This window comes from Cygnus olor, chromosome 4 (assembly GCF_009769625.2).
Source record: "Cygnus olor isolate bCygOlo1 chromosome 4, bCygOlo1.pri.v2, whole genome shotgun sequence".
Lineage (NCBI taxonomy): Eukaryota > Metazoa > Chordata > Aves > Anseriformes > Anatidae > Cygnus > Cygnus olor.
The window spans coordinates 46,048,552-46,073,821 of NC_049172.1; the positions used below are offsets into that span (position 1 = coordinate 46,048,552).

General features: G+C 44.9%; 1 protein-coding gene and 1 long non-coding RNA gene across 6 annotated transcripts; one reads left to right on the forward strand and one right to left on the reverse strand.

The window, feature by feature from the left end:
* Positions 1–4,439: 4,439 nt before the first annotated feature.
* Positions 4,440–23,557, reverse strand: KLHL8 (kelch like family member 8). Of its 5 annotated transcripts, none has more exons than XM_040556091.1 (12): positions 23,485–23,537; positions 21,030–21,151; positions 19,464–19,806; positions 17,900–18,146; positions 15,225–15,773; positions 12,263–12,449; positions 11,465–11,608; positions 10,630–10,741; positions 8,440–8,608; positions 7,691–7,850; positions 6,470–6,671; positions 4,440–6,034 (listed from the first exon to the last, which is right to left on the reverse strand). In XM_040556091.1, exons 4-12 carry the CDS (start codon positions 18,104–18,106, stop codon positions 5,911–5,913), a joined length of 1,854 nt encoding a protein of 617 aa, XP_040412025.1. In that variant the 5' UTR covers positions 18,107–18,146; positions 19,464–19,806; positions 21,030–21,151; positions 23,485–23,537; the 3' UTR covers positions 4,440–5,910. The 5 variants fall into 5 exon arrangements, with proteins under 5 accessions (XP_040412025.1, XP_040412022.1, XP_040412023.1 ...); XM_040556088.1 differs by lacking the exon at positions 23,485–23,537 and adding an exon at positions 21,259–21,888; XM_040556089.1 differs by lacking the exon at positions 21,030–21,151 and having other exon boundaries at positions 23,485–23,557.
* LOC121069687 lies at positions 10,630–15,771 on the forward strand. Its single transcript, XR_005819550.1, has 3 exons — positions 10,630–11,183; positions 12,661–14,662; positions 15,030–15,771. It is a non-coding gene; the product is annotated as an uncharacterized LOC121069687 (long non-coding RNA).
* Positions 23,558–25,270: the final 1,713 nt, after the last annotated feature.

Here is a 25,270-nt window from a genome sequence, read left to right on the forward strand (position 1 = left end):
AGCTGTGGACTAGACAGGAGGAGCTTGCAGCAAGGCGGCACTGGACTCGGTTTGCCAAAACCAGATGTTTCAAGCAGCATGGAGCCAGCTTAGCCCCTGCGAGGTTTGCCACAGTGCAGGGTGGTCACGGGGCGAGCTGTTGGTGGCCGGCAGAGCCAAACCTGGAGCTTGCAGCAGCGTTGTGCCAGCCCAGGCGTCCTGTGGCAGTAACGTACTTGGGGTTGGGTTTTTATTTTTGCGTGTTTATTTATTGAGCCTGTATTGACCAAACCTAATTTTGCAGCCGTGTATAATTTATTTTGATTAGTTATACACTATGGATTAGCTGTCTTTCTCTCCTTGGCTTTGCTTATCTGTTTCAGAGGCAAATGTTATTTTTGGCAAACCAGCTGCATTAAGTTTGATTGCAGTTGCTCAGCTCTCTGCTGGCCTCCAGACACTGAGAGATCTCTTTGGCAGCCTGTGCTTTCTTGATGTGAATTGCACTGTGAGTAACCACTGTCACTACCCGAAATCAGCAGTATTCCAAGGCCACCGTCAGCATTTCTCAATCTGTTTCCGTAAACTTTGTGTTCCTGAAGCAAGGGTTTTGTACGTGCTACGTCTGCAGCATGTTGTCACTGGGGTTTTGCAATGGGCTTTGTCAAGGTACGAGGCTCCTGGAAGTCTTGTTGGGATTTGTCCTCTCCCACTCAGTATTGCTGAGGTTAAGCTTTTCTCTGGGTCCAACGTTTCATGTCGTAACAGCACAGTAGCATTGTCCACTTCCATTAAGCCATCAAAACCGCAACCCAGCTGGTGGCTTCTTTCTGTTCTGCTTCGATGTCCGCAAGCGTGCGGCTGCCCAGCCGCGGCCCCTTGCTGCTGGGAGGCATTTCTGCAAGCTGCTCAGAGCCGTGCACTTCCTTGCTGGTTGCACGCAGGAGCTGGTGAGGGTTGTGGGGGGCAAGGTTTTTGCTTTGTTTGGTTTCTCCGTGTGTCCCCAGGAAGCAGGGTTTGGTGAGATGCACCCTGTGCCTGCGAAGGCTTCACTTATGGCACTTCTCAAGCAGAGTAGAGGTGCATGGCAGTGGCAGGGCTTCCCCGGCAGGTGCTGCTCAGCTGCCACGCTCACCCCTGCCTTTCTGGGTCCTTGCTGTGGGCTTTGTATTTCAAGAGTTACCATATGGGCTTGTGTTTTAATTCCTTTTTTTTTTTTTTTCCACCCTACCTTTCTCAGCTTTTTAAAGCATAAATAAAATACTGCAGTTCTCAGTGAGGATGTCCTTAACAAAGTAACTGTGGTGTTCCCCCAAGATGGGTTGTAAATGTTGTCAAGTTACCCCCAGAAAAGGTGTACTGGGGCTGCGGCGCTGAATCTGCACTCTGAGGCTTCTGTCAGTAAGAAGTAGCTGCCTTTATAGTCCTTGAAAAAGGTGAAAATCAGATCTGTGATACAACTTGGGAAAAACAAACAAAAATCTCTCCAAAGAAATTGTGCCACAGATCTTTTGTCTGTCTTCTGTACTGAGGATGAAGTGTTGTGTGCGCGTGTGTGTATAGTTATATAGATATATATATATATAATTAAAAGAAATGAATTTTGACTTGCTTGTCTTTAAATTCTTCAGATGAAGGAGATGTTGGTTCAATCTGTAAAGGCGAAATGGCAAACAAGCCACCTGGGGGGAGGGAGGGGAGAAGGGAATCTCTTGTTTTGGCAGTCCTGAGCTTGAGCGGTCTTGCCCTCCCTCAGCCATGCTCTGCCCACGCATGAGCGCAGCGTTTTCCTTGGCACGTGCTGGAATTTCCCAAAAAACTCAGTGGCATGAACACACCTTCACCTCCTTACTGCCTTTGGAGGGAAGACATCATTGCAGTATGTTTCGTGTTGGTTTTTTTTTAACCTTTAAGTTTGACATCCAGGTGTCCATCCTGAGGAGACAGCAATGCTGGCGCTCATCCGTAAGTACTGCTTTGGCAAAAAAAATTGATGTGTGCTTCCAAATTGCATCTATCTTGTTGAAGGGCAGTCATGTATTACCAGGTAAATTGTCCTCAGGAGCACCACGAGCCTGGTAGGTTCGCATTTAATTTTTGCCTCTTTCCTGATACCTTCATGCAGGGTAATCTGGCCCTGTGGCTGCTGATGGCACTAAAGAGAAGGCAGAGCCAGCCATCCACCTGGCCACCCTGTGTTGTCCACCTTCTTTCAGTGAGGAAAAAATTAATTACTTTTAATTAATTTTAGTTCACCTTCTGTTAACAACCAGCCGTCAGCAGCAGGCGGATCCTGGTCATGGCACATGGGGGCTGCAGGTGAGACAGGGCACATCATCTCCTTGAATTGAAGCAAGGCCTCAGGGCGCAGCTGGGTGCCCAGCGTGTGGGTTTGCAATTACTTTCTCCCAGACGTGCTGGGTTAGGTGTGCTGACTTGCACTGTTCTGTTTCCTCCTTTTTTGTTTTTCTTGGAAAATGCATGTGTGGGAAGACAATTTGCTTATGATTCTTGGCCTAAGCTAAGTCTTACCATCAAGCAAAGACAAAAAAGTTTCTCGCTGGCTGTGTAACCAGAGCCAAGCCTTGATGCCACTCCCAGGAACGGCTGTAACAGCATACTTTGCTGCTTAGAGCATTCCTTTTCAGGACCATTTAGTTAAAAAAGCATCAGAGAGGTGCTCCCGTGGGTCGCTGTCAGGCAGACGGGCACTTCAGCGGGGTGGCCAGGCCCCTTGTGCTCACAGCCCAGCCATCATTTCCATCCGGACGCCAGCTGCGGGCAGGGACCAAAGTATAAAGTCGCCGGGTCGGTGGAGATGTGTTAGAAACAGTGCAGGTATTTATCAGTGTGGGATTTTTGCTCCAAATGGTGGAGCACAGCAACCCTTGCAGACCTTTCTGACCACACAAGTCAGATGGCAGACGTAATGCAGCTGCCTGTTGACTTGCTTTTGGTGCTGGAACAGCTTTAAAACAAAACTGTAAGCCAAGGAATTGCGTAAAAAAATGTCATGAAATGACAGCAGCACCAACCTTGCTGACAGAGCCAGGAAAGAATTACAAATATAAGTTTAATCTCCTGGCTAGGAGTGCTGTGTTTTCTGCCAGTTCTAGTCAGAGAACATGCAAAGGTTCAGAAAACAAATACAGATGTGGCAGAAGCGGTCAGCAAAACGTTTAAGGGGAGCATCTGGTATAAAGTACTTAGGTTTGCAAAATAGTGCACAGCAGTGATGCTGAAAATAGTTTTAAAAGTAGATTTAGCCTAAATAAAGATAAAAGGCCCCATTTAAAGGTGGGAATAGCCTGGACTTTCCAGGCATTTGTTGTAATTAAGCCTGGACAGGTGAATTGGCTGAATTTTTATGTTGATGTGAATTTTCTGGTGCAGCTCATTACCAACTCCTGTTGATCACCGCAGAATCAAAATGCTGTTGAAAGGGGAAGGGGGGATGCACAAAGCCAAGGCCATGCAGTGGGGACACAGATTTAGGTAAGTGCACACAAAAGTTGTGAACAACGTGGTGACCTCCTACAAGTTCCAGGGACTTGGAGCCCGGTGGCCACTGGGCTTTGTGCGTCTCTATTGCCCGGGCTTGGACACAGTGGGATTGAGCAGAGCGAATGGTTTTTCTCAGCTGGCTTTCAGGTAGGGGAAAAGCAGCACGTAGGCTTTCTGATGGGACTAAGAGCGCACACATGGTTTTTGAACACTTGGAAATATGTAAGCATCGAGTGCAGCACCTTCTACAGCCTTTTGCCCAGGTCTGGTTGGTGTTTGGCATTAAGAGCTGTTGCTGAAGGTTTTAGCAGGATGTTTAATCCAGTTGTGCTTCCAGCCTGGCTGATGGAAAGGAGATGCTTTTAGGAGAGAGCAATATTTAAAAAACCACCTTTCTTCACACACGTGGCGAGGTCAAGAGTGGCTCAGAGCCTGCTCCTGCTCTGCCTTGTGCCACAGTCACCACAGGGGTGACCAAACCCTTGCATGGGGGCATTTGTGCTGGGGTCTGGAGCAGGATGTCACGGGTGGTGTGCAGGCGGCCTGGCTCCAGCCTCGTTACTGGGAAGGAGAAAAGCTTTGTGTCTGCAGGCCGTGCTGCTGTGGCACTCTGGGCAAGGCTGCAGCCCTTCCGAGTGCTCCGATCTCGAGGAGAGTGGGGTAGCAGCAGCTTCGCTGGGCCTTGTGGAAGGTCCAAAAGGTCCCAGCTTACGCCTGGAGTGCCAGGGCAAGCCTGCAGCCAGTGCAGTGTGATCTCCATCGCCCCTTCCTCATGCCCTGACTGAGCCGGGTACTGGGTGGCACAGCTCGTGGCTCTAGCACAGGTTTGTCCCCACGGACAAAGGCCTCCTGCTCAGAGCTGCACTCTGCGGGAACCAAGAAACACTCCCTCTTTTCATGTTTCCCCCAAGAAATGCTCCCTCTTTTCACGTTTCCCCAAGATAGCATGATCCACTCACACTATAAACAAGGTGAAGTACAAACGTTTTATTGCAGTGTTTAATTATTTACAGTACCGTTTGTTATGTCCCTGGGTGCTACCCACGTGCAAGCTGTTTGAAACTGAAAAGCTAAATGATGGTAACACAACAGTAAAAGGTGGCTGTGCTTTTATGCTGGTGGTCGCACCTCTTCCCTGGTACTGAAGGCACAGAAGTTTGCTGCACTCCCTGGTCACTTGAACACGGTGGCACCGTGGGGCCCTGCTCACCGCGGGGCGTCAGTCTCAGCCTGTTGGCGGTGATGCAGACCAGGACACTGTGGTCTCTCCAGCCAGACTTGACCTCGTGTTCAAGGTTTGTGACTGTGTAACAAGATGTCTTTGTACGGAGCAGTGTCAAGTTCCTATTTTAGTCTTTAAGGTAAGTACTGCTTATTTCCACTTGTTCTTGCTGCTGGTTCTCTTTGGTTTATTTAAGCTTTAAGCCATGAAACTGCTTTGAGGAGAGATCTTTCTAGCTGAATGATCTTAAAAGAGCCAGCACCCCTACTATTGCCACGGAGTTGTTACTGGGTACTGAAATTGGACGTGTCATTTCCTAGAGCTGCATTTAAAGGTCTTAACCAAACACTGCAACTTCATTATGTTTCCCTTTAGTCTGAAAAGGGTAATTCTGAGACCACTGAAGCCTACGTTCTGGCACACATCTCAAGAAGGCCAAATTACATTGGTTACTTTTGGAACGATCTCTCTATAGAAATTTGTCTTTTGGAGGGCGTCACTACTACAGATTTTATTGAGGATAAAATAATTTGAGTAGTACAGTGGCTCAATTCAGGCTGAGGCTAAATTTCAGCTTTCTAGCAAGTGTGTGGGCCTGAGAAAGAATACCTGCAGTTCCCACCGCAGCCAACAGTCCCCTGGGAGGTGTGCAGTTAACTTCTGTACTCCAGTTAGCTTCATGAGAAACGCGGATGTCGTTACCTTCTAAAACTTGGAAGGCTTTGTGTTTCAGAGCTCTTCTACAATTAGGAAATGCTTAAGACTTGAATCCTGAAAATAAGTTACATTAATAAACAGCACTCTGGTCCTTCAGAAACATGCAGCAGGGCTGTCGGGTAAGGCTTGGCAGCACTGCCTGCTGCTCTCTCTTCCTCACCCTCCCATGCCTGGTTTACAGTTCAATAATGAGTCGCTGCAGCAGCTGCCTCCAGTGACTGAAATTGCAGCTTCTCAAAGACGGGATGATTACAGCTCTTGGCAGGTTTTCTCCTGTAAGTCATACTGTTATTCTGTGTTTTCACAGGCTTTTCTGTATAGCTGTTGTCAGAAAGCCACCCAAAGCCTGAAAGTCACAGAAGGTAACATTTTCACAGAGAAAATGTATAGTGTTTATTTCTTAACCTACCACACAAAACACCAAATTTAAAAGCTCTGTAGTGCCTCTGTACAATGACTCCTCTGGAGTTTGGAGGAGGCAGCAGAGCTCACATGCAATCAACAACGTTGCTGGATCCTTGGCCCACGTCACGGATCTGGCTACTGAGGCAGGAGCACACAGCCACGCCTGCCCCAGCCCTGCAGTGCGACACAGAGCCGACGAGCTCCCACCTAGAGGAGAGGGCAAAGGAGAAAAATAGAAGTAAGCTGTTGGCCTTTCTGAGCAACCTGAACTATTTATTTCCAGTGTCTGAAATTCTATTGTAGAACCTAGCTGTTAACTCTGCACAAAAATACAACCTATTAGTTCATTCTCAGTATTTCTCTGGTAAGTTTAGTGCAAAATCAGATTGAGACCGCCACAAACTGAATGAAGGTAAGAGGACAAGGGATAGACAGGAAGAGGAAGCAGGAGGAGAATGTACTTAAGTATTTCAAGAACCCAGCAGCATAAGCAGCATTCCTGCATCACTGATCATGAATATTACTCAATTACTGCCAGGAAACAACAGACATGCTCCTGCTACACACAGTTTCTATTAAGCTGTGTTTTCATATAGGCAGATATGAGCGCTTTCGTAAGCCAAATGAAAAACATTAAATTACCTGTTCACTATGGGATCAAATGCTTCCACTGTATTCAGGTATGCGTTGCCGTTGTGACCTCCCACGGCAAAAATTCTCCCCATCAGTGTTGCTATGCCGACTCCACCCCTTGGAGTTGTAAGCTCTGCGACATATTCCCACTTGTTGCTGCGTGGGTCAAAGCGTTCCACAGAGCTCAGTGGAGAGTTGTCATCAAAGCCACCTGCAAGGAGTCATCACGTACTTGTATTTGGCCACTTGGTGGTGGTAGTGATATTCCGGGTTTGCATTATCGGAGCTTTCTTAGTATAGAGTGGGCTAGTGTCCAGGTCTGTGTTTTTATCTGATTCTTAAAATGTCCTAAAAATCAATCTAGTAGCTCTCTATGCTGTCACCTTACACACATCACATTAACGCTGTTTCTTAAACTCACTTTGGAAGAGAGATTTCTGTCATTTGCTCCTTGAATTTGTATTGCATGTAGTTATAATGAAATGGCTTCTAACTTGGAATGGAAAAAAAACGGTAAGCCTGGTGTAAGCATGGTTTTTGATTTCATTCAGGTTTAAATAAAACAAGCTCTTGCAGTATGTTCAAAAGAAACAATTGCTGAAAACTTGAGTAGGAAAAAATCCTCAAGTAAGACTGACTTCAGTGATGGACTCCCATTGGTGGGGTCAGCTGTCCAAGGTGCATTTTACTCAAAAAAGATTTAATTACTACTTTTTAATACACAAGGCAGAACTCAGTAATTTTTTATTGTGGCATCCCGAGTTGGAATGTTCCTCCCTCAGGAAAGAAGGTAAATGCAAGTTGAACAGAACAAGTCGGGCCCAGGTTGGCAGGCCAGGGACTTAGTGTAATCTCTGCACCAAACAGCTGTTGGGGTCTGTGCTGAAATCAGAAGCGAGTGCTTTGCAAGTATGTGTAGTAACAACTCTTAGTAATAACTTACATAAAAAGGAAACTTGTGATGAGTGAGTTGCACAGTGATTTCATACGTAGACATCTTGTTCTGAACAGTATAGCCCTCCTGAAATGAGTTAGGAACTGGTTTTTATTTCCTTTTAGCATACACAATTAGTTAAATGTGCCCTGGTTGTGCTTACTTTCTTCTCCTGCCCAAGAACATGCAGTACAGGCCAGGTCTGTCTCTTCCCCAGTTCCTTTAGCAAGGAGAGCCCCTTCCAAACACTAGTGCTTGGCAGAAACTGCACGACGAAACGCCCTACACCTACTCACCAACAACGTACAAGCAACCGTGGAGCTCGCTGACACCGTTGCCAGCTCTCCGCTGGCCCATCTCTTTCACTTCTATCCACTTATCCAAATGGGGATCGTATTTCTCCACACTGGAAAGAGATGCTACACCATCGTTGCCACCCACAGCGTAAACGTGGTTCTGAAAAATTTGTATAGAGAAAGATTATTTGTAATACATATGTATTTAGGTAGCTTTTCATAGGCAGTGTTAGAATTACAGGAAAATACGGTATAGCCATACCCTCCTAATTATTTACCTTGATGTAGGAATTCCAACAAATTTATCTAACTTGCAAATGCTGTTTTCCAGCTAAAGAAGTGAAAAGGGTGTGTGTTGTTGCAGATGTTTTGCAGAGTACACAGGGAGGATTACAGTGGAGATAAAATGCAGCACATTCAAAGATGGTAGCAATAACAAAGCAGAGTCTTCTGAGTGAGACCTGCAGCATTAGCCTTGCTCTCCCCTGTTGTTTTTAGAAGTGTCCTGGTGCTTGCTTACAGTACCTCAAGTACTTCTCAAACAGGGAGCACAGTTTGATAGGAGTATTATCCTAAATACCCACACCTTTTGCAAACTTCTGTAGGATTTTGACAGCCAGAGGAGCTCAGCCCTACCAGCTGCATTTGGTTTAAATCCTGTGTTCTGCCATGTAAAACAAGATTTGAAAAGCAGTCCCCGAGGTCAGTTCTGCTGCTTGCTGCAGAGCTGGGAGGAAGCAGTAACTCACCATGAGGGCTACGGAGCCAACTCCTCCCCTGGGAGTGTTCATGGGAGCTATCGCACTCCATCGATCAGACTCAATGTCATATCTTTCCACATCGCTGAAGCACGTGTTGTCATCTAAGCCTCCTATTGCGTAAATGGGGCCACCAAGGGAGGCAAGAGCGATTCCTCTCCTAAGAAAACCATAGGATCAATACCACAGTGCAAATCCTTAAAGGGAATGGGAAATGTGCATCAGATGCAACATTACCTGACTGGCAAGTATGTCAAAATATGGGAAAAAAGTAATGAAAGCTTATCAGGTGAAGTTTTAAATAAATAATGATCAGTAACTGTGGCTGATTCTCTGCACAGCTGTGTCAGTCTCACAGCATTACCTAGAAAGTCTTTTGTATGTTTGCAGCCTCCCATTAGAGGGGAATCTAGAGTTTTATCTTAGCTTCACCTCAGCTTCACCTGTATGTTATTGTGCCATCCATGAACAGGACTGTTGAAGCTACAATATTTTAAGACTGCAAAAAGAGAAAGTCCTATTAAAAAACAAAAAGAAAAGGAAAGAAAGAAAAAAGGCCAGGCAGCATGGAATACTGTTTTGATTGCACGTCATCAAAGGCCTAAGTATTCTAATCAAATGTGTGAATATATGAGGTTTTCTTACTTATTAGATTGCTCTACCTGAATACTGAATCTTGCATCTCCTGTCTTACTTTGTTGTGTCTGATGGAGAACTAAAACCTGCTGGTTTTAACTTTGTTGGTATAGCTGCTGCTATGGCTTGCAAACCAATTTTTGAGGGGTGATAATACATACTAACAGGCAAACCTGTGCTGCAAAATCTAGCAATATGAGAGTACAACTAGAGTGTGAAATGAAATGTGTCGTTGTCAGAGAGCTTAGTGTAAAGTGTGGTCTAGAATGAAACTGGTAAGATACTACTGAAACTACCAAGATGTCTGATTTACTGTTTCTCTGAGAATATTCTCATGTTATTGCACAGAGGGTAAGTTTGCAGATACTTATGTGTGCAGAAGGTAGAATCCCTCAACAGAATATAGGCTGTGGCGATATCCTGGGCTTATCTTACATTGCCTCAGCAGGTAACTTGTAGTCACAACCAATGGTGGCAGTTTTCTCTCAACAAAATGTTCTGGCACTGCCTTCTTGAACTGGAGGGGTGGGGTGTGGCCAAGGCACAGCAGCCATTTCATTTACCAACCTCCTAAGAAAGAAATGTCACAGAAATCCAGAACTGAAGTTCACCAAGGATATGCCCAGCGTGGTGGCAGGAGGGAGGAAGAGGAGCGAGAAGACATTTCTAGAACTCTGGGCCTTCTCCTTTGATTAGGTCACAGCCACAAATTGTGTTAGGGTGCAGCCATGGCCAGTATTTCACTCCTACTTGTACATGTCACTTTTAGAAACAACAAATTACAGAATTAAGTGTAGAATTAATGAGGTTGATTTAAATGACGGAAAAAAACAGAGATCTGAGAGTCCTATAACTCCATAGAAGAGTCTTACAGTAGCAAAAGGCAAGAAAAATCCACAATGTGTCTTTCAGTGTTTTAGTGCTTTCAGTGGCAAAAATCAGGCAACTACTGGACATTAACTATTTTACTATGCATGTCATGCTGACGTATCTTGCTCATTGCTTAAAATAGATAACATACCAAAACAGTTAACCAGTTTCAGAATTTTTATCTGTCTTAGCAGAAAGGCCCTAGTTATCAGAACATAAGTAGGGCTGCAATGGAAGAGTTCTCTCTGCTTCACAAGCCAGACCACCAAAACGAAAAACAAAACAAGGATACTGAGGGGCTGGGGGCAAAAGAAAACAAAAGAGCAAACAAAACCCACATTACCAGCCAGGACCTCTTGCTGGAGAGAAGGAATTATGCAGTTTTGCACTGAAACACAGTTTTGCACTAAAACACTTAGTATGTTCCAAACAACTTTGTGTTCATGCAAGTACGCGATGTATGAAAGTATGTGATGCAGATTTTTGTTTGCTCTATCTACAGAAATTGTTTGTTAGCATTCAGGCCACAAAATAGGAAAAAAACAAACAAAAACAACCAAGTTTGGAAACCCAAATAAAGGCAGGACAGATGCACAGTTTTTTAGCATTAACAAGAAATGATGTATTGTGGAGTAGGGCTTAAATTTTGTCCCGTGTGGATCCTGGGACACATACCTCTTTGTGTTCATCGATGCCTTCATCATCCACTTGTTTGTGAGAGGATCAAACACTTCCATGCTTCCTAAGTGTTCATTTCCATCATGTCCACCTACTGCATAGACTTTACCTGAAAGGCATGCACATTATTTGGATACAGAGATTGTCTGGCAGTGTTTCAGTTTTCACTTGTACAGTCTCCCTGCCTATGTGGAGAAATAAGCTCAAACAAAGGTTAATGTTTTTAAAGGTTTTCCGTATCAGGGTTTTATTAAGTTAAGGACCCGATATTTTTATATGCTGTACTCAACCAGAGAGCTGTTTTTATCATAGACTTTACACAAACCTTGAGATATTTAAACAGGGAATCTTCCCGTAGCTCAAGTAGCGCGGATCAGATCCGTTTCAGATGTTTACCTCAGCCTCTCCAGATTTTCTACAGGGAAAGCAGATCTCTGTTCTGCTGCAGCAACGCAGGGGATACCATGTACAAAGGAGAGCTGCATCATGAGTGCTAAGCTGCTCTGGACTGCCCAGGCCTGGCTGCAGAAGACGATGACCCAAAACTAAAGGTAGGTCTGTCCTTACAGTCTTAGCGATTTGCCTATATGGATTTTATTGTGAAGGAAACTAGCATGAGTACTAGCGAAGTCTTGGTGACTGCTGAGTAACTCCACTTTAGGAATTTGTGCTCTGAGATTGTTTCAGAAGCAACAACCCCTTCACGGAGAAGAAGCTTTACTAACGTGAATTTGAGAAGCCATGCAAGGCATTTATTTAGCAATAGCACCAATTCCAGCAAAATGTGCAAACAAGTCCCTTTTGAACAGGGTTGCTTGAGTAGGTTACTGACCTCCCACGGAGATGACACCCACGTGTCTTCTCCTGCTGTTCATTTCAGGGCCGAAGAACCAGTTGTTCTTATTTATAGAGTAACATTCAATGCTGCGAAATGGGTCGCCTGATCCTCCTCGACCACCGACGCAGAACAGCACACCTGAAGGAGACGTAACAGGTTTCCAGAGAGCTAGCAGGGAAAACAGGGATAAAACTGTATAGCAGAGTAGAGGGAAAACTATGCAGTTCAGGAGAAGCTGTATTTCCCTTCAAGGGGCACAGTCATTGCATATTGGATGCTGGACTTTGGGCTTTGTTTGGCATGCTGCTAGGGCAATTAACTGTCTACTCTCTTGCAAAAGCAATGCATATTTTAAATATGTTTTCTGATTTGCTTAGGGAGAGAAACTGATCGTTTGTTAAATCTTAACTGAATGTAGAAATTAGAATTTGCAGTGTAATATCACTTGCTTTTGGTGTAGGTTAGGCAGAGAATCTAAAAGCTAGCTCAGCCTTCTCGCACCAAAAGGTAAGTGCCCATTGCTTTCTGCAGAGCTTTGAGCATACTGCCTGCACATAATACACTTAACAGTTCTGGCTGATCAGAATAAATACTGCTCTAAACAAAGAAAAAAAAACCGCTAAAGTTCTGTTAAGAAACTGTAGCACAGAACCTAATCACCACAGAGGTACACAATGGTTTTCCCAGTTACGCATTAACAACCATTTATACCAAGCTGTCTAGCCCTATGCAGATGCGCTGTCTTTTCTCCACACCACTTCATACTGGATAATCAGACACACATTTAATTACCAGCAGTCTGCTTCCTTGGTGTTGTGCGAATGGAGTATTCAAAGTCTGGCACTGCCCTGCTGCTCAGGTGAAGGTGGTAGTTTCTTGCTTCATCCAGCAAATCCCTACATTTTAGATTCTGCTTGACAATCTCTTCCTTTGCCACAACACCCATAAGGAAACAAATGGGCAAGAGAGGCAGTCGTACCTGACAGAAATGAACACAGTTGGAATAACTGGCTAAACTGAATCTAACCATTTACAGCGACGTACGCGTAACAGACTGCAACTTCCGAGCCTACTGTCAGCCCCGTGCTCTTTGGTAAAAAGAGCAACTTTCGTTTTCTTTTCCAGAACAACACTGAGACAAACAGTTCGTTTTGGTGACAAATGTTTGCTACAACCATTTGCATTTGTAGGCAATGCATTCACCGTGGAGGAAGAAGGGCAGCTTGGCTGTACCAGGAGGGCCGTGGATGCAGGTGCACTGAGCATGGCCAGGTGTTCCCTCCCAAGCAGGGTCTGCTGTTTCAATGGGATCGCCCATTTCTGGTTAGTCTGGTGAGGGTACCAATTTTCAGCTCACTGCTGTGCCTGTGCAAAAGGGCTTTTTCTAGAGTTTTATCTTGGGTGGCAAGTCTGTCAGTGTGAACTAAGTGAATATTAAGGAGGTGTTACTGACTGCACAGTTACACCCTTCTCTAGGATGACTTGACAGGCTGCAGGATAAAAAGAAGCAGGCCGTGGACAGCTAATTGCCAAAGCCCACAGGGAGCAGACGGAGCTACAGTGCTGTACAGTCCACTCAAATTAAGATAAAATCTTGATGTCAGATTAATATTGGAATGTATCAGGAGCAGGTTAAAGACTATTAAAAAGATTAATACCAAAAAAAGCATGGTGAGGCAGAGACATGAAGGTTAGAGAGCTGTAAGGCTGTAACCGTGCTGGCAGCTGCCTGTTGATACCGTGACATTTATACTGCTCAGACTTGAGTTTTCCTGATGGGTGGTATTACCCACCACCACCAGGTGCTGCCTGGGTGGGACAGTGCTGCTCGGCCACCAGCAGTCCCTGCCTCGAGCAATCCCCAGTGACAGAGCAGCTCTGAAATACGGTCAGCCTCTCAAAGACCACCTTGAAATGTCCCTCCCCATAGGAATTAATTTCTGCAAACCTCACGTTGGTCCTTCTGAGAGAAACAATGAGGAATACGAAGGACAATCGGAGTGGGGCGACAGGAGGAAGGCCAACAGGCGGGACAGGTCTGGACGGGTGAACTGAAGTAAAGCACCACCTGGCTTGCTAAGGGCTGGAGTCAGCACCGTCACACAGCTCCCAGGCAGCTCAGCAAGAATGGTGAAGGACAAATCCAGCACCTCCGGGGCTTCTCAGAGCAGCAGAACAGTGCTGTTCACGGCTGGCAAGTACCCCTGTCTTTCAAGTAAGCAGGTCTCTCTAGCAATTATTCCTTAACCACTTGCTTTCAATCCTATTTCTTCCTTCCCTTTGGCCCCATTTTATTTTAGGCTGCCTCAAAGCACTACCATAGTCCTGCTAATAGGCTCACAAGGTTAATAATGCAGTAACAACACAAGGCTGATGAAAATTCAGAACCTCATTTTAACAGTGAAGCCCATAAAACTTACTGTGGTGTTGATAATAACTGTCAGGAAGGCCCGTCCTGTTTCCTGCTAGCAGTAATGTCAAATGCAACTGCAGGCTGCACACATTTTGGCAAACAACCTGTATTTGCAGGAAGGGTTTTACTTTTTCATTGTTTTGCTCTGGACTCTGGTTTCCATGAATAGAATAAAGCCATTAATCTCATCTGCTAGCATAACTGGATTGTAAACACCAACCTAATTCTTCTTTTAAAAATGTTCAAGTTATGTGGCCTGTAAATTTAATTAAGTGTGCTAAAGAAGGGTTTTTGTATCAAAAAATTTTATGCTAGCCTAGATACAGCTGAAAATTTTTGGAAGTCACTTAATAAACAGTTGAGGTCTTTTACAGGGAAAAATGAAAAAATAAGGCGTCGAGGCAACGAGAGCAGCATGTTACTCGCATGACGCAAATATTAGAAACTCTGCTCAATGCAGTGCGTTCAAATTGGTGTTCGGTGACAACTGTCAGACCACAGCTGATCCCACCTGCGGCGATACATGTGGCACTCTGCAGCATGTGGCACATTCCCTCCTCCCCAGGGCAGGTTCTGCCTACCTGTCTCAGGCGCTGTATTTTAAACTTCCATTACCAGCACGTGCAGAGCTTAACTGAAGTTCTTACTGTTCTGACAGGATGATGTTCATCTGAATGGCCCTGCTGTAAGGGATGCCTGCCTAAGGGTTTCCTCTCAGAAGCAGTAAATTCTTAACACATCTGAAGGATCAAAATGCAAACTCCTTTTGGATCCTACACGTAATCAGCGCTGATACTCTACCTTGAAAAGGTCTAGAATGTGTTTCCTGGCCTGTTTGTAGGGCTGCAAAACCTTGGTCTTTTGCTGTTTGTATAACAAAACATTCTAGGAGTAGCATAACTTGACAACTTATCTCCATTCTTAGCCATGTAACAAACAGCTTTGTTCGCCTTTCACAAGTGCAAATACTTACCAGCAAGGGAAGTTAGTTTCAGGCTGCATAGCATGTGAAGTGATGGCTCTAGGTTCTCCACTTCACTACATGTAAATCTAAGAATTCTCTGTTCTGGCACAGAAAGAGCTTTGTGTTGGCTCCCCCTGCTCCCTCCTCTGATGAGCTTACAGTGAATACTCTTTTCTTGACAGAAACTGGAGAACATAATTTGTTCCTGATGCTCCTGAGGCCTAACCTGCTCTCACTGTCAACACACCACTATGAATACAAGATGAAGCACCAATTGGTAAAAGCATTTTTCTTCTCAAAATCTACCCAAATATAAACAGTTGGTATAGAACCACACCAGGGATGAGACAGGCACCCAGCGCCTCACTCTGCCCTACCTGTGCGAGTATTTCATCCAGCCACATAGCGTGATGCTGGGGATTGGCTAGCAGCCACTTGATAGCAGCACTGTAAACTTGCTTTTCATTTTCAATGTTCAGATCATTGGAGGACAAGAGTTTATGCAGGTGCTGAGGTGAGATTCTCACAAAGTCTTCACATTCCACCACCTCAGTGAAGTGTTCGCAGGCGTACTGATCGGCCATGTCCATCAAGTCGATGCGGTTGTGACTCTCTGCGAACGCCCTGACTGCCAGGCAGTTGGAGGGATGAAAGTGCAGCTTCATGTACTCGCAGCATGCCTTTGCCACCAGTTCCACCTGAAGAATGCAGGCAGCATACAGAAGTGGCTGGACATTGTCTACAGTCAGCGTAAGCCGGGAGGAGTACACAAACTTCACGAGGTCTTCTACTGCGTCACCATCAAAGTCCCTGATTTCAATCAAAGTCTGCTTGGCTTCAGCCATCTCTGAAAGAAACATGGCTCTGAAGTAAGGTATAACGCACGCTAGCACCAGTTTGTGGCAGGAGATGAGCTTTGTACCAACCTGTGAAAAAAGAAAAGAAAGAACTATTTTTTCAGTTACTTTCCTTCAGCTCTACAAGAAAGGCCAGTTAAGCTGAAAATGTAGAATTCTGGGTTCAATACGCATTGAACTCCCATATTTTGCTGAAACAAACAAACTCTGTTTGCTCTGTACTGCTGACATTAGATCAGTGCATCCCAAGCAGATCTGAGCTGTAACTTGGCCACCAGAGCATGGCAAGGCCATAACACAAGGAAGCAGTATCATTCATCTGCTGAACTTTTTTGTCTTTCAAGAGCCATGCCCCATTTTTTAAAGGAAACTTCCTTAGGAACCTTCTCAAAGCATCTTGGAGACAGGAGGTGACTGCCAAAAAAATCTTGGTTGTTTTATGAGCATGTAGAGATTTTGCAGGAAAATCTCTAAAGTGACATTTTAAAACTATTTAATTTAAACCTCTGCACTTTTACTACTGTTTGAGGAGTCTGTAATGCTCTTCATATAAGAAAAATCATGTAAAACTGCAATAATAAGAGCAAGTATAAATAAACATAAGGATTATTAAAGGTTACCAATCACTTCAAGGCTTTAGAAGTTAGTTAGATGTGCTCAAAAGATGTACTATTTCCTATATTTTTTAAAATTCTGATCAGAAATTGTGAAACAAACTTTTCACTTAGAAATCTGCAGATTTCAATTATGTTAAAAGATAGTCAGCCTAATACTTGTGTTATAGCAGTGCTTTCTTACAAACCTGGTCATTTTTCAGTCTGTACTAACATAAAGGGATGGGAGTTAAGCAACAAATTTCATTGACAGATTTCAAGTACGTCTTCATTTTCAGATTAAGGTGTGAGTGATTTAAAAGGAAAAAAAAGGGATTTTAAATTCTATAGGATATTTTGGAGTTTTTCTAGATGTGATTCAATACAGAATCGCTCTTTCCTTTTTAATAGTGTTATCAACACAGGTGTAAGCTGTTTAGAGAGCAGCACATTCAGTTCCAAAAGCAAATACACATGGAGGAGCATAAGGACAGATTCAAAGACAGGAATGAGCTGTTCACACGACAGGAGCAGTACTTCAGGAGAAATTCCTGATTTATGTTTGCAGAGCACAAGTCTCCCCGTGTGCTCCTGTGGCTTATGACAGTTACAGTGTTAGTACTCAGGTACTGGTGTAAGCAGCTGTTGCTCTAGCCTCCGCAGATTCTCTTCTCCACTTCAGGACTGGCAGCCTTCAATCTAATATTTTTAAATTACCAAAACAGCTTCACACAAATAAAAATGAACAGTAAGAAAAGCCTAACGGAAAGTTAAATTGCAGCCATAGGAAAGTATATTTTCCATGCCCAATTTCCCTAGCCAGAACACACATTAACTATGCCTATAACGACTGTAAGCAATAAGACTATTATAAAATAAACAGAAAAGGAGGCTTTTTTGCAAGGGTGGATAGAAGGGGAGAAAGGAGAAGATGAGGTCAAAAGAAGCGAAAGGAAGGGATGCGTTGTTAAGAGTTCTGAAATGCTCTTCCCCAAAAGAAGGTTTGTAGGTGCTGGCAACCACAGCTACAAATGGTAAATATAATTTTCTTGTGATCGGGGTATAAATAAGATAGAGCTGAGCTGCAAAGAATGCATTTAAACACAACGCAGCGCAAGAATTGTACAACTGGTTCCCTCCTTCTCATTTACTCTTTGATTGGTTGTAGAACGACATGACTGTCTGAGGTTCTTTTTCTTCTTTGCGAATGCTGGGAGTTAGATTTGTTCCAGAAATCCTGTTTGCCAGGAAAGATACGTAAGAGTAACACAGAATGCAAAAATAGAAAAATTGGGATCAAATTGCATAGTAATGAACTGATCAATTGTGGGAACTTGCTTATAACGCAAGTTGGGTGAGGTGACAGTCACGTTCTTGATCTCTGGGATTGTCAGTATCTTCAACATTCACATTTTAGTTGTGAACTTTCTAAATGACAAAAAAAAAAAAAAAAGCTTATCTGGACATGCCTCAGATCCAACAAGTATTGTATTGCTTTTGCCCCCCCCCCGCCCCGCCCAAATTCGCTGCCATCTCCAACACACTTATTTAAAGCCTAATCCTCAGCCTGTTAAACGCAATGGATGAGGGTGGGACTGTCACCTTCAGCGTCACGTCGCAGAGCTCTCCAGCTTCAAAGAAGTGAAGAAGAGAGCTGTGAAAATCCTTCCAAGCCTCATTCGCCTCAAAGACGAAGATGTCATCTTCACCATCACCGTTGGAAGATCTCGTTTGCTGCTGCTGTGGCCGCCTTCTTCCCTTCATCAGATGTTGCTTTCCCTGCTCGGAGACCAAGGATTCTGAAGCCATTGGCTGTTTTGTCTTTCTCAGCGTGAATCTTCAAATGCTCCTGCCAAGACAAAATCCAGCCCATCAGGGTCAGTCCTAAAATGCAGCTAAGTCCTTTTCATCTTCCTGTTTAAAAAAAAACACACACAAACCAAAGGACAAATGAGGTATTAGCTACTGTTAGTACCTACCATTAGATCCCATGCAAAAAATACTACCTCCATTCTTATTTGGGGTGGGGTGAGAGAGAAAGAAGGTAAAACAGGCCCAGAGACAAAATGGTACGCAGGTACCTTTAGGAAAACCCCTTGTTTATGGACTTGTTCCCCTCACTTCTTGGAGAAAATAGCAAACAAAAACAAAAAGGCAAGGATGTGTTCTCTGCCATTCCTGACCTAACAGCTGTGGATGGCAGAGGAGCAGAGGGACACGTGCAGAATGTTGATCCTAACCCAGCAGGTATGTTTGTATGTACACATTACTAAGTACATATGTTTTCCTTAAACTCCTCAACAGCTAAAGCCATCCTAAAGTGTTTTGTGTATTTATGCAAATATACAAAGCAAAATGCAAAAATGAAACCACTCTAATACTGTTTCAACAAGAACTAAAAATAAATTTACATTTACAGAGAAACTTGGGAACGAAAATGATTTGCTTTATCTAATATTAACCCAAAGACTGATGTTTAAAGCATGAAAATGAGCATCCTGCAAAAGTTTGTTACTGCTTGCTAGCTTTTATTTTTTAGAGTCTGTCTACTTATCTTAGCTGACAAAGTTTACGGTGTCTAAGATGTATAATGTTCTGACAAAAAAAATCTTAGTTGTACTGATAGCACAGCTTTTCCAGGACTGAAATATGCATCTGGGATACCACAGGCAAGGGAGAGAGGAAAAGGCTTTTTCTGCTTCTGTCACAGAAATATTTTACTCTTTCTGCTGCTGTGGACTTCAGTTTGGTTAAGTTTGAAGTCCACCTTTTTATTTGCAAATAAAAGTTCAGTAGTAGGGGAACAGCAATTTGGTTTTCAGTTCAGTAGCGCAATTCAAGCTTCATCTGTGTCACAAATCCATGAAAACTTGAATCCCATTAAGTCAGTGAGGTGTAGGCTGTGCTTTATTGAAGATGATGAAGCCCACGAGAAAAATGAAATACTGATTGAAAGCATGCAGTTACTGATTCAGGTTACAAGCTGTTTTGGCAAGGGAAACAAATGGATCTGTAAGGTTTTAAGACAAAAGTCTCTGGAAAGCAGAGGGAATATTTAGTAGCGTGTGCCTTTCTTACACTGGCTAGCTTTGGGTTTAATGTTTGTTGGTTAACTTTCTGTATGATCATTCTTCATTCTACGCTAAGAATTGATCATTGCTCTTACCCCGCGATTTCTGCTCCTAGGCACTGGTGTTGGAGGAAGCCGACTGACTCAAGTAAGAAACTTTTAAAATAAAAACCTAAGTCACGTTTGGGCGCAGGACTTCTGTTTGTCTGGAATATTTTTAAGGTACCTGTGCCCCTTAGTAAACGTGCAACTCCTCAAGCATCAGAAAGAGCAGGAAGTGACTTGAGGCAATCATACACATTTCTGCTCTAGGTCTCAGCGTGGCTGACAGCTCCGTGTTCCATGCAGTTACAACTCGGGTGGCAGCAATAGGCCAGGCAGATTACAGTGCGGCGTGCTTAGAATATTCTCTATTGCTGCTGCAAGCAAGGTACCTTTCCTGTAAAAGACAGCCAAGAAAAAGACACAAGTTGGAATGCTGCACAAGGGTTTTGAAGAGCATCGTGTGTTATTCACAAGTAAGATGTAGCATGTGACGGTACTTTTACAGTGGCATAGAAACACTGCTTTCAGACAGAACTGTCACTGACTCGCGAGCAATAGTTTGCAGCTCCTAAGGAATACGGTTATGCCACCTGGTGTATGTGCTAAGTGTGTCTGCATGTTTTAATTGCACCTGCACACCCAGCTTTACAAGCCTACACTGTGACCCTTCGTAAAAGTGGCTGATGGTGTAAGTTTCACCCTTTCTGGACATGACATTGTAAACACCAACCCCAAACTCACGCTTCCTAACCTCAATCAACACTGCTGAGATGGCTTTTTATTTTTGTAATAAATTCAGCAGTAACTCAAAAGCCAACCGTAACTGATTTTAAGCAATGTTTTTCATCCTCACAGGATGCTCATATCAAATGAAGCTGTTGGAGATGGTCTGTGCACTTACGTGGACTGATGTATTTGGTACATACCAAGAACAGACATGGTACTACAGGGGCAGAACCTAGAAATCACACTGGGGAGACCAAGGCTTTGTACACGCACAAAGTTGTGGACAGGAATCACATGTACCAGGGGAAGCTTCTGATACAGGTCACGGCAATATCAAATACGTGTATGGGCACATGACACTAAGGTAATCCTCAGGTAAAAAGAAGTTACTTTAAGACATGTTAAAATTAACAGGTTTAATAAAACATGAATATGAAATTCAGATACTAAGTAGTATGACGCACCACAACTTCATTGTGATGAGATTCTGGGACAGATATTAATATCTTAGGTTAAGATTTTAGTTCTTCCCCAAATTCACCAATTCAGGAACATCTTGTTTCTGTGATGTGTCTCGCTTCCCAGGTCGTGTTAGCTACTCTATCCCCAAATCTGACGCTTGTCTTAACTTCGGTATCTGAGATTTCGAGTCTTTAACCAAATCATTGGCTTCTATGGAAAAGAGCAGCCGAAGCCATGAGGCAGCTGAAAGGCTAACTTGGAAGGAGATGGAGGTCCCTGTATAACTGCAGCTGCCCAGGGATAACTAAGGGCTGCCAAGTTGTATCTCACTTGAGAAATATCACTGTGAGCATTACTGTTGTCTGTTGTGGAAATCAAGCGTTTTTTACAACCAGAGGTTTTAGAGGAAGTCAGCAGCCTGTACCTCACCTTACTTCCTGTAAACAGGCGGACGCGTTCGCACGGCATGCTTGTAGAGTTACACACAGGAGTAATATTAGAAGAGGTAACACGCAATATTAAGAACACGTATGGGAAGTGTGTGATACAATCTGTCGGGACAAGGAGAGAAGAAAGGTGTAATTTGCAGAAAATACTGGTCTGGGCTGATATGAATGCCTGGCTACAGGCCTTTGCTGTTCTCAGCTTTTAAACACACCAGCAATGAGTTTTAGCAGTAGTTTTTTCAGTCAAGATAGTGAACTGCAGAAACGTGAAGGTCTCGCAGAAGTCTTGAAGGTCAGCATGCTTCAGCTCCAGTCTACTCTTCTTCCTAGCCAGAACTGGAATGACAAATTGTTTTGCCATTGCACAGCCTTAAAAGGATAGCATAACAAAGTTGTATTTTTCATCTCCTGAATTGTATACAAGTACTCTAGTTGAAAAATCACTTGCTAGGAGGCTTAATAAGCATTTAGATTAGCATGCATGATGTTCTGTCAGTGTCGTACCATGACTCCACAGACCAACAGAGAAAAGTTGTTTGCAGACGTTCCTCAAATCAACAAGAATGCAATGTAACAGCAGCTATGTGAGGGGAGGTTAGTGCTCGGAGAATGCTGCGCACAAATCATGCGGCGCCTTTCTTTCTTCTCTAAAAGCAAGTATTGCCATGGCCAGCCACTGTCCTCATTTTATCTTGGCAGTGAAGCATCCACGCTTGGGTACAGACTGGCATTTTCCCTGCCTGAGCAGTGTAAGTCACCAGCTGTAAGGAAGCTGAAGGAAGTGCCTCATTCACGGCATCATCCGGTGTTAGTCTGTAGGCAGCAGCCTAACACTTTCCATGGAAGAGTAATGCCCTGACGAAAAAAAAAGTACATATTGTTTGTATCACGCTATTGTTTGCTGGCAGCAGCACAGCAATTTTACTGGTCAAGTTATAAACATTTAGAAATATTTGTTGGCAGAGTGCAGCCGTCCAGAGATGATGTTCTGGTCCTCGGAAAAGGGTTCAAGGATCCTAGCCCAGCTATTTCTCAAGAAACAAGCAGGGGTGATTGGTCAGAGCACAGGCACAAGGTAGCTGCTTCAGTTCAGCTAACCATAACGTGCTGAAGTGATTCGTTCACTTTTGATTTGTTCGTTCTAGCCAAACACTGAAATTGAAGCAACCGTAAAGTGCCTCGAGGCTGACAGAGCGGTTAGGTCCAGTACAAGTAACGCGCCTCCAAAAATTCTGCAGCAAAATGGAAGAGCTGTCAGGCACAAGCTGGGCACGACCATTGCTGTTTTCCTCTGTGGTGAACTGACAAACAGGCCAGCCCACACATGGAGCACATGGCCTCCTCCCCAGCACACCAGCTTGGAGACGATGCCCCAGAACAAGGGGATTGTTTGCCCAGCTCCGCTGGCACAACGGAGGAGGGCATCTCAGCTACAGGACATGGAAACGGAACCATGAGTTAGGTATTACTCACAACCAGAAATGCTCAAACGAGGGGTTTTGTGCTATTGGTAGGCTTATAAACAGGCATTGGATCTGAGTACACATAAATCTAATTGTGCAAGTGCAGATGTGTAACACTGACTAGTCTACTGCAGAGCCTGATGAGTTTCTACAGGTACCTATATGACAGTGCTGCTGCCCACAACATGCGAGAGGCATCGTTAGGGATGAGATCCTCCCTGGCTGAGGCTGGATAGCAGAGGGCAGGTACTGCAAGAGAGGCAGTGAGGGCAGGATGCATGCAACACAGCACAAACTGCAGCCCAGCAGTAGCTGCTCAAGCAGCTGCTCACTATGGCTGGCTTCAGCTGCCTTGCCAGGAAGGAACACGGTGGGGGGAAATATGCCCATACTGAAATGCGGCAGAAACTACTTGTTGGTAGTCACAGGTGCAAAAATAAGCCTTGGCTACGCTTCCAGAAGCCTTTGCGAGAGGTCCAGAAAGCCCACATTCTCAGCATTGCGACACACCCCGGTCATTATATATACACGATGCATCATATATACATGAATACAGAGTCATTAGGACAGGAGATTGATAAACGAGCCCTACGCGGTCTGCGCGTCCCCTCTTAACGGCGCAGAATTGCTTAATTGCTATTTCCCACCCACCAGCGAGCTTCCCTGCAGAGGTAAAGGTGGGCTGGCCGTAGCGGGCGAGGCACCAGGCAGGGCACCAGGCAGCCCCCGGAGCGGGCCCGGCCCGGCCCTGCCCTGCCCGTCCCCGCCGTGCCGGGGGCCGTTGGGGGCCGTTGGGATCCGCAGGCCCCGGTCGCCGCGCTGAGGGGCCGGGCGTTACGTAAGGCACCGGGCGGCCTCGCCTGCTCCGCCGGGGCCGGAGCCCCCCGAGCTTCCCCCCGAGCTCCCCACCGCGCCCGTCCCGTCCCGTCCCGGGGGAGCCCCGCGAGGGGCCTCCGAGCCCCGCCGCCCGCTCACCTGCACCTCAGACGCCGCGGGCCGGCCGGTGGAGGGGGCGCCGGCGGTGGGCAGTGCGCATGCGCGGCGGCGGGAGGGAGGGAGGGAGGCGGGAAGCGGGAAGCGCGCGCTAGCGGAGGGCCGCCCTCACAGAGCCTGTGAGGTGCTGGAAGGCACCGGGGTGCGCCTGGGGGGGTGCCTTTACGTGTGCCTGTACGGGCAGAGAAATTACTAGATGAGAGTAAACTATTTTGCTTGTGATGTTTTGGAACGTGATCAGCTGCCAGCTGTGAACGCTAAAAGGCTGAGAACACAGAGGAGGAAATAGTTTGCGTGAGAGCAGGTTTATTCCTGGCAAGAGGGCTGTAGGTCAGTGTAAAATTATTCATACGCTGATAGAAGTCTTGCAATGAGGACGAGGTACTCGTGGTGGTGAGCTCAAACTGTACCATCAAAAGCAAGAGACGTGCTTGGAAAAAGAGGAAAACGCATGGCTAGATGCAGACTTAAAGAATCCTTGAGGTTTAGGGTAACAGAAATTTGTTTCAGATTAGAATTTGGCAGGCAGCCTTGCACCCTTGGTGAACAGTGATCTCAGATGCTTAATTTCAGTGGGACAGTAGGAAAATCCTTTTCATTAAGCTTCTGGATTGAGGAAGTTCTGTGCATTTAGAGTTCCATTTCCTGAACTGCTGCCTAAATTTGCATATTATTGCATGCATATATTGGCATTACCAGCAAGCATTAAATTATGAGTATTGCCCCAGGTATGAGTTTGGGGCCTCAGTGCTACCTTGGTGCTCGGAGACAGTGGCAATATGAGGTACAGACACAAGTTTCACTTGTAAGTGGCCTATGTTTGTGACAAGAAACGCAATATGGATGATAGTTGTAATACAGAGAGGAGGATTCAAGAACTTTGGAAAATGCAGCAGAGCTGGTAATCCCAGACTATGCTGAAGAGACAGATCACGTTGTGGTGTTGTGGGGAGCTTTAACCCGTGCTAGTAGGAGGTCGGTAAGAGTGGGTCTGCCCGAGAGGAGCTGAAGCCTCTTAGAGGCATCTGAAAACGTGTGGACACGCAGAGCTAGGCACTAGTCATCTCCTGGAACTTGTTACTCTTCCTAATTAATACGTTTGGCAGTTCAGCCAGGCCCCGATTTCACAGCTCAGCAGTCCTGCCACTCTCCTGGCATGGGGCTGTGGTTGAGGCAGGGGAGTGCCAGCTCCAAGAGGCGCCAAAAGGGAGGCAAAGCATGAAAGCAGAGTCCCCACCGGGCTCATAAGCGCCCTAAGCTGGCAAGTGAGATGCCCCCATTTGAATTTGGGGCTTTGCTGGAAGTGTCTATATGAGGTTTGATGGCATAGGCTTCTGCTAGGTTTAAATTCTCACTTTTATGTTCCTTTATGCCAAGCAAAAGTGGGAATATGCAGCTCAAATAAAAGCAGGAACTGCACAAAAACACAGAACTTAATTCAGAGTAGATGCAAGGCAAAAATGCTCTTTTCAAATTTCAGGGTTGCTTCTGAGAAAGGGAGAAGAAAAAATAATTCACTAGACATGCATGCATATTAGCCTGCTTTTCCCTTGTGGCTCCAACAACACTTCTCAAAAGTTTTGCCATTAGGAGGGTTTTAGTTTGAAATGCAAAACTAGTATTTCCTTTACCTGGATAACTTGTTCATTATTAATTTTAACTTATTTCCATGAGTGGAATTTTGACAAGCCCTTTCTCAGCCATAGGATCAACTAGGAATCAAATTGTCCCAACCTGGGAACTTGTGCTTAGAAAGTCCTGTTCCATG